Raw genomic sequence first — 8,882 nt, forward strand, 5'->3', positions numbered from 1 at the left:
CACACCCACACACAAACACACACACGCACACACGCACACACACACCCCGCGGGTTAGGGGGAAGAATTTACCCGATGCTCCCCAGCATGTCGTAAGAGGCGACTAACGGATTCTGTTTCTCTTTTTACCCTTGTTAAGTGTTTCTTGTATAGAATATAGTCAATTTTGGTAAACATTTTAGTCAAGCAGTATGTAAGAAATGTTAAGTCCTTTGTACTGGAAACTTGCATTCTCCCAGTAAGGTAATACATTGTACTACATTGCAAGCCCCTGGAGTAAATTTTTGATTAGTGCTTTTGTGAACAAGAAACAGTTGACAAGTGGCTCTATCCCATCTCCCCCCTTTCCCCGTCGCGATATAACCTTCGTGGTTGAAAACGACGTTAAACACCAAATACAGAAAAGAAACACACACACACACACACACACATGACATACACACACACACATACACACACACACACATACACACACACACACACATACACATACACACACACATACACACACATTCTTTATAAGGCCAAAAAAAAGGTCTGTTTACGGTAACCCGACCGACCCTAGTTTTTAGGCCCGACCCTAATCTTTTTTTTCGATCGTCTGAAAAAAAAAACCCGCATCCAAAATAGAGCTGTTTGCGCTCAAACAGCAGACGACAGAAGGGAGGTAAGCTCAAAGTACTGTTTATAGTTATGTTGGGCAAAAACAGGGATTGATGAGAAGAAATGAACTGTGAAACATCATAGAGAGGGGAGAGAAAACAAAAATAGAAAAAAAAGAAAAAAAAACCGACCTACCGACCCTATTTTTTCACCCTATGTTACCGTAAACAGACCTATTTTTTGGGGCCTAAACACACACACACACACACACACACACACTTCACACACACACACACACACACACACACACACACACACACACACACACACACATACAAACACACACACACACGGAGATGTGTTTTTTGAGAGAGTTTTATTACAAAATCATCTGTTTGGAAGAAGGCAGTAGGGAGAAGAATGAGAGCCAATGCAGACGACAGGTGTCAGTTGATTATCACACAGCACAGGTAGAGAATGAAATCAAGACGATCATCTAACTAGTGTTTCAGGTAAACAAAGAAATCAAGTTTGTAAGTTAAACAGTGTATTAGGTAGAGAATGAAATCAATAATGAAATCAAGACAGTAAGTTAACCAGTGTTTTAGGTAGAGAAATAAATCAATAATGAAATCAAAACAGTCAGCTAACCAGTGTTTTAGGTAGAGAATGAAACCAATAATGACATGAAGACAGTCAGCTAACCAGTGTGTGTGTAAGACTGACCAATCAGTGCTACTACGGTAACCAAGCAAGCCTCCCCCGCACGCCTGACAAAATGTTCCTCAGCAAAGCAAGGGGCAACTCTGGAACACGTACACGGTAGACTGGTAGTCCCAGAATGAAATTAGAGCCATGCAAATTGTAAAGCCGGATTACAATTAAAAAAAATTGAAATTAAAACAACAAACAAGCTATGTATTAAAATGGGAATCGAAGCTCTTGGCGGGAAAACAGGGAAGAGAAATAAATACACATAAAAAGAGTCGTCTAGCCATCCTTCAAACCGCGGGCCTCAACTAAAAGATCACGTGACAGTACCACGTGACTATGCTCAGAATCACATGAGCGGGTCACGTGAGACAAGAGAGCAACACTAACAGCGCCCATAACGTGTGTGTCAATGGCAGTTGCTGCAGCCTCCACACAGCGCAGTTTGAATTCATATCTCCAGTCGCCATCTTCTCCCCTATCAATCTACGAGCAGTTCGGATAGATACGCTATCTATCACGGCGTTTGAGTACTTATCTTCTTCTATGACAAAACCTAGTCAAAAATAAATAAATACATAAATAAACTGCATATGAAAAATGATACAAATCAGCTTTAACACCGTCAACGTTAACCGTCTTCAATTAAAAAGATAAGTGACGGAAAAAAACCCACGACCCCCCCCCCCCTACCCACCCACATACAAAGACACAAAAGGTTAGAAGAAAAGTAAGCTGCAGTTAATACTAGCCCAATAATCAAGATCAAAATGTTGAGGGTTTTAATAAGTACAGTGACAATCTGGACGTTTTTTGTTTATTCTACTTATTTGCAGGAGAAACAAACACTGTGCTGATTACGTCATATACCACTTTTGGTTTATGCTAGCAGAAACAACGTGCTAATACATTACATACATTTAATGATCAAACAGGTTCATTTCATACCGAACGACAAACGATAACTATCCCCAGTAATAACAACATATACATGTTAATTATCCCTAGTAATAACCACATGTACATGACAATTATTCCTAGTAATAACCACATGTACATGACAATTATCCCTAGTAATAACCACATGTACATGCTAATTATCCCTAGTAATACAGTGAAAGGTGTGCGTGAGAGTCAACGAGTGCACAGAGAGAAAGGCACCTGCTTAGAACTGAGAACATTTGCCCAGCGTGCGAGGGAAGAAGCAACCAGAAAGCGGTGTACAAGTCTATGTGCTGGGAGGATGGCCCGACTTGAAGAAGCCAGCTACGCACAGAACCATGATGAACACGCAGACAGAAGCCGATGAGTGAAAAGCGATGAACGAGTCAACAGTACCGGAGTCAAAGCCAAACAGTAAGAAACACAGAGACAAAAGTGGCAACAATCGTGTCAACATACCACGCAGTAAACTCGTACCCCTAAGTAAAGTTATGTCAGTTAACAATAATTATCATACTACGCCCGATGCTCGATTTAGCTAACGTCGAACACAAAACAGAATCATCTAACAACCGCAAATAAATCAGAACCAAAAATCCAACAACAAACATGTGTACATAAATAAGCAGCGGAAAGAAAGTCATGAACTCAGGTCAAGGCCGATGAACTCAGGGTCAAGGCCACCACTCGCACGTACAGCACCCATGCTCACGCAGTCATCAACATAATATATTAGTGGACACAACACAAGTAACTCAAAGATCAACATGTACAATTATAAGGGCACTGAATTGCAACGCGTATAGGAATAAACGAACATATCGACTTACACGCAGGCATTCGCACGTTCTACACAAACACGTAGTCAAGTAGACGGACAGACAGACAGACGAACAAACCAAACGAGGACAGACAAACAAACGAACAAACCAAACGAGACGTTGACAAACACCTACAATTGCATATTCAAAACCTATCGACACACACACACTCGCTCTATCTGCATGTAACAAACACAAAAATAACAGGAAGTAGTGATGTCAGCAACAACGATGCTCGCGCACTCCACGCGCTGCTATCTGTAACAGAAATTACAACAATTGGTTTAAACACAATGTCATTACATTTAAGCATAATACGATGATAAAATCGAAAAAAATAGAGACATGAACTCAAAACGAACGTTTCTATCACGTGCCCTATAATTCTATGAGCCTTGTAATTATATGATCAACGGAGTATCTCTCCACATCAACTAAATTAATTAACTGAAATAATGTGCATGCTCTGTGTCTGACCGTTAGTGGCCTGGCGCACACCGATCATAAGTGCAATATTTGATTTTTTTGATAGATGTACAAAATAATGACCATTGCCTGTGTAGGGTTAGTAGTAACTGACCAGTGTGCTTGTTATTATATGAGAATCTTTGTTTTATGTGCATTCATCGTATTGAATGTCCTCGTCATTCTTATTAAATGTGTCTTATGGTCGTTTACAGGCAGTTTTGGTGCGTCAAAGAAAGTGTTTCATTTTAATTTAATTTCCCATTGTTAGGGACAATGTATCGATTGAACATTGCAATTTCCTTCTTTGAGTCATGTGACGTCATAATTATATGGTCCGATTAAACTAACATTTAGGTGGATAGCCGATACAAAAGAGTGCATAGTTGTGTACGTTCAGTTCTAACCAATGAAAGACATTCTAACTGAAACTATCTGTTGTTTGTATTTTGAAACAAAATATGATATTTGCCACATATCTCGATATTTGCCACATATCTCGACATTTGCCACATATCTCGACATTTGCCACATATCTCGACATTTGCCACATATCTCGATATTTGCCACATATCTCGACATTTGCCACATATCTCGACATTTGCGACATATCTCGACATTTGCCACATATCTCGACATTTGCCACATATCTCGACATTTGCCACATATCTCGACATTTGCCACATATCTCGACATTTGCCACATATCTCGACATTTGCCACATATCTCGACATTTGCCACATATCTCGACATTTGCCACATATCTCGACAGTCATCGTACACCTCGACCGCGCCGGCGGTCTTGGAGGTCCAGTGATCTGTGTTAAATGTCATATTTTGGTCAAAAATACAAATAACGTATGGTATAAGCAAAGTGTTTTATCCTACATGCAAGAGAGAAACCGCCCATTACATAACTAAACCATATACTTGCACGTGTGTATATTATGTAAATGAGATCGTGTCAAACTAGTCTGGCAGGGACCTGCCTTTTCACTGCTCATGATAACAAAGTCACAAAGACAAACGTCATTCTGGGAAGACTTTTGCGCTTGCTATTTCCCCTGAAAGAATTTTGAGAACGCATACGTCACGCAATACTATCTCGAGTGACGTCTTTTTGCTTTGACCTCAAATATTTCACGAGGCTTTGGAAGAGATCTAGGATCCATAAGACATGTCTTTAATTTGGGCGCGGCTTCGACTGCGGGACGTTTGGAGAAAAACACGCAAGTACAGTATGCGGAATGTGTGAACGTACCGCCACCACCGTCATCTTTGCTCTCCCCGATGGTGTTGCTGCCGTCATCCTCTCCCTCTTCCTCACTATCCGCCTCCCCCTCGTCATCGCCGTCAGGCTCTGTACACACACGTCATCTATACATATAATAAAAGAGAGTGTCTGTCTGTGTGTCTGTGTGTCTGTGTGTCTGTCTGTGGTCGCCATACCTCTGAGATGGCAAGAGGCAGGAACAAGATAGTGTGCACGTACACTCCCTAGGTGCCGCAGATGTGCACCTGGGTTTTAGTTTCTTGATTCACTGTTTCCTTTCTCAGAATATGGACCTCCCATTTATTGAATACAGCCTATATGGTGCAAGACCAGTTCAGTGCCTACTGTTCACCTGTAGCAAGCACATCATGCCAGTGATATTAGAGACTCGCTGTTGCTCCTATGAGGGGAAGAAATGAAGAATGAAAAATTAACTGGACAGTTCCGGAAATTTCTAGAAGGTAAGGGAGATAACTGTTCACCTGTAGCAAGCACATCATGCCAGTGATATTAGAGACTTGCTATTGCTCCTATGAGGGGAAGAAATGAAGAATGAAAAATTAACTGGACAGTTCCGGAAATTTCTAGAAGGTAAGGGAGATAACTCTTTTTTCTCTGTGGTCGCCATACCTCTGAGATGGCAAGAGGCAGGAACAAGATAGTGTGCACGTACACTCCCTAGGTGCCGCAGATGTGCACCTGGGTTTTAGTTTCTTGATTCATTGTTTCCTTTCTCAGATTATGGACCTCCCATTTATTGAATACAGCCTATATGGTGCAAGACCAGTTCAGTGCCTACTGTTCACCTGTAGCAAGCACATCATGCCAGTGATATTAGAGACTCGCTGTTGCTCCTATGAGGGGAAGAAATGAAGAATGAAAAATTAACTGGACAGTTCCGGAAATTTCTAGAAGGTAAGGGAGATAACTCTTTTTTGTCTGTGGTTGCCATACCTCTGAGATGGCAAGAGGCAGGAACAAGATAGTGTGCACGTACACTCCCTAGGTGCCGCAGATGTGCACCTGGGTTTTAGTTTCTTGATTCATTGTTTCCTTTCTCAGATTATGGACCTCCCATTTATTGAATACAGCCTATATGGTGCAAGACCAGTTCAGTGCCTACTGTTCACCTGTAGCAAGCACATTATGCCAGTGATATTAGAGACTCGCTATTGCTCCTATGAGGGGAAGAAATGAAGAAAGAAAAATTAACTGGACAGTTCCGGAAATTTCTAGAAGGTAAGGGAGATAACTCTTTTTTTGTATCCAAACAAAGGAGGTAAAGCTAATGATAATGGGATAGCGAGCGTCTTAAATTACTACAGGGCTCCGCTTACTCCCGGGCGAAGCCGGGCTTAACTGCTAGTACATATAATAAAAGAGAGTGTCTGTCTGTCTGTCTGTCTGTCTGTCTGTGGTCGCCATACCTCTGAGATGGCAAGAGGCAGGAACAAGATAGTGTGCACGTACACTCCCTAGGTGCCGCAGATGTGCACCTGGGTTTTAGTTTCTTGATTCACTGTTTCCTTTCTCAGAATATGGACCTCCCATTTATTGAATACAGCCTATATGGTGCAAGACCAGTTCAGTGCCTACTGTTCACCTGTAGCAAGCACATCATGCCAGTGATATTAGAGACTCTCTGTTGCTCCTATGAGGGGAAGAAATGAAGAATGAAAAATTAACTGGACAGTTCCGGAAATTTCTAGAAGGTAAGGGAGATAACTGTTCACCTGTAGCAAGCACATCATGCCAGTGATATTAGAGACTTGCTATTGCTCCTATGAGGGGAAGAAATGAAGAATGAAAAATTAACTGGACAGTTCCGGAAATTTCTAGAAGGTAAGGGAGATAACTCTTTTTTGTCTGTGGTCGCCATACCTCTGAGATGGCAAGAGGCAGGAACAAGATAGTGTGCACGTACACTCCCTAGGTGCCGCAGATGTGCACCTGGGTTTTAGTTTCTTGATTCATTGTTTCCTTTCTCAGATTATGGACCTCCCATTTATTGAATACAGCCTATATGGTGCAAGACCAGTTCAGTGCCTACTGTTCACCTGTAGCAAGCACATTATGCCAGTGATATTAGAGACTCGCTATTGCTCCTATGAGGGGAAGAAATGAAGAAAGAAAAATTAACTGGACAGTTCCGGAAATTTCTAGAAGGTAAGGGAGATAACTCTTTTTTTGTATCCAAACAAAGGAGGTAAAGCTAATGATAATGGGATAGCGAGCGTCTTAAATTGCTACAGGGCTCCGCTTACTCCCGGGCGAAGCCGGGCTTAACTGCTAGTGTTTTCATAAGCACGCACTCTCCTTCAATCAATTGCTACAACATTTTTTTTTTTTTTTTTGGGGGGGGGGGTCTTTTTCTCATTGAAGTCGCAAACCGTTTCTTAGAAACTCTCGCTGACTTTCTCTCTCTCACACACATGATCACGCACGCACGCACACACATACGTCATGTGCCGTGTTAGATGGTATTGGTTCACATGGAAGGCGCGCACCGTCTCTTAGAAACTTTCTATCTCTTTCGTACGCTCTCTCTCTCTCTCTGACATACGCACACACACGCACGCACGCACGCATACACGCACACACGCATACATACACACATACACACACACACACACACACACACACACACACACACACCACGCATGCACAATTGCAAACACGCGCACACACGCACAGAGAGAGAGACACACACACACACATAATGAAACACATACCATCACAGCTAAAAGATAGAGAGAGAGAGAGAGAAAGAAAGAGAGAGAGAGAGAGAGAGAGAGAGAGAGAGAGAGACAGACAGACAGACAGGCAGACAGACAGACAGACAGACATGTACCTGGAGCGCCGGGACAGGTATCCGAGGCAAGCATGTCGAGGTGACGCAGGGCATCTTCTGTGTCGTCCAGATCGCACGTGCTGACCGCTTGACTCGTGCACTCCATCGTGTCGTGTACGTAGCTGTCATCATCATCAACATCATTATCATCATCATCATTATCGTCTTCATCATCATCATCATCATCGTCGTCGTCGTTGTCATCATCATCGACAACATCGTCACCATTACCATCGTCGTCGTCGTCATCAGCATCAGCCTCGTATACGCGCAAACACGCTATCTCTCTCTCTCTCTCCCACACTCACACACATACACACACACACACACACACACACGCACACGCACACACACACACTCACACACACACACTCACACACACACACACACACGCGCACACACACACACACACACACACACACACACACACACACACACAGAAGCAAAGCATACTTACTCGCACCAGAGCGAGGCTTGCACGAGGTTTTGCAGCAAGGTTGTCTGCTGGATGGGCAGCTCGCACCGTGACATGTCACACGACTTGGTCCACGCGTCGTCCACCACTGTCACGACACAACACACTGACATGACACAGCAACACAACACACTGAGACATGTCACACGACTTGGTCCACGCGTCGTCCACCACTGTCACGACACAACACACTGACATGACACAGCAACATGACACACTGTCACGACACAACACACTGACATGACACACTGAGCAACACAACACACTGACATGACACAGCAACACAACACAGGCTGTCACGACACAGCACACTGACATGATATAGCAACACAACACACCGTGACAACAAGGTAATAGAAAGAATGTGTAGATTTATCGTTTTTTCACATTGAAAGCTGTTCTAACTTGAAAACCTGTTCCTACCCGGCAAATATCACGAAAGAAGTAATAATTCGCAACATTACTTTGGCAAGGGAGAAAACTCCATCATAATTCCGGCAGACTAAGACAGGGGCCCTTGGACATTCTGATTCCGTCTAGCGTGAACTATAGTACCTGTTTTGTCTACAATCACCAATGTCCAAAAAAAATTTCCCATTTGCAACAGGGTCAGAAAGCTTTGTTTTTAGAGTTCTTGGGTAATATTAGTAATAACAATAATAATAATAATAATACGGGTGTTTTTATGGCGCAAATCCTAATATAGGTGTACGCGCCTTACAATCAATCTTTATTTCAATAA

At 42.6% G+C, this 8,882-nt stretch overlaps 1 protein-coding gene across 1 annotated transcript in view; it reads right to left on the minus strand.

The window, feature by feature from the left end:
- Window positions 1-7,665: 7,665 nt before the first annotated feature.
- The window catches only part of LOC138970434 (uncharacterized), a gene marked incomplete at its 5' end in the record, with an annotated part of 2,402 nt that continues 1,185 nt past the window's right edge, over window positions 7,666-8,882 (minus strand). The window contains 2 exon segments of the mRNA XM_070342888.1: window positions 7,666-7,787; window positions 8,123-8,313. Coding sequence (XP_070198989.1) covers window positions 8,198-8,313 — 116 coding nt within the window.

This window comes from Littorina saxatilis, linkage group LG7 (genome assembly GCF_037325665.1).
Source record: "Littorina saxatilis isolate snail1 linkage group LG7, US_GU_Lsax_2.0, whole genome shotgun sequence".
NCBI lineage: Eukaryota > Metazoa > Mollusca > Gastropoda > Littorinimorpha > Littorinidae > Littorina > Littorina saxatilis.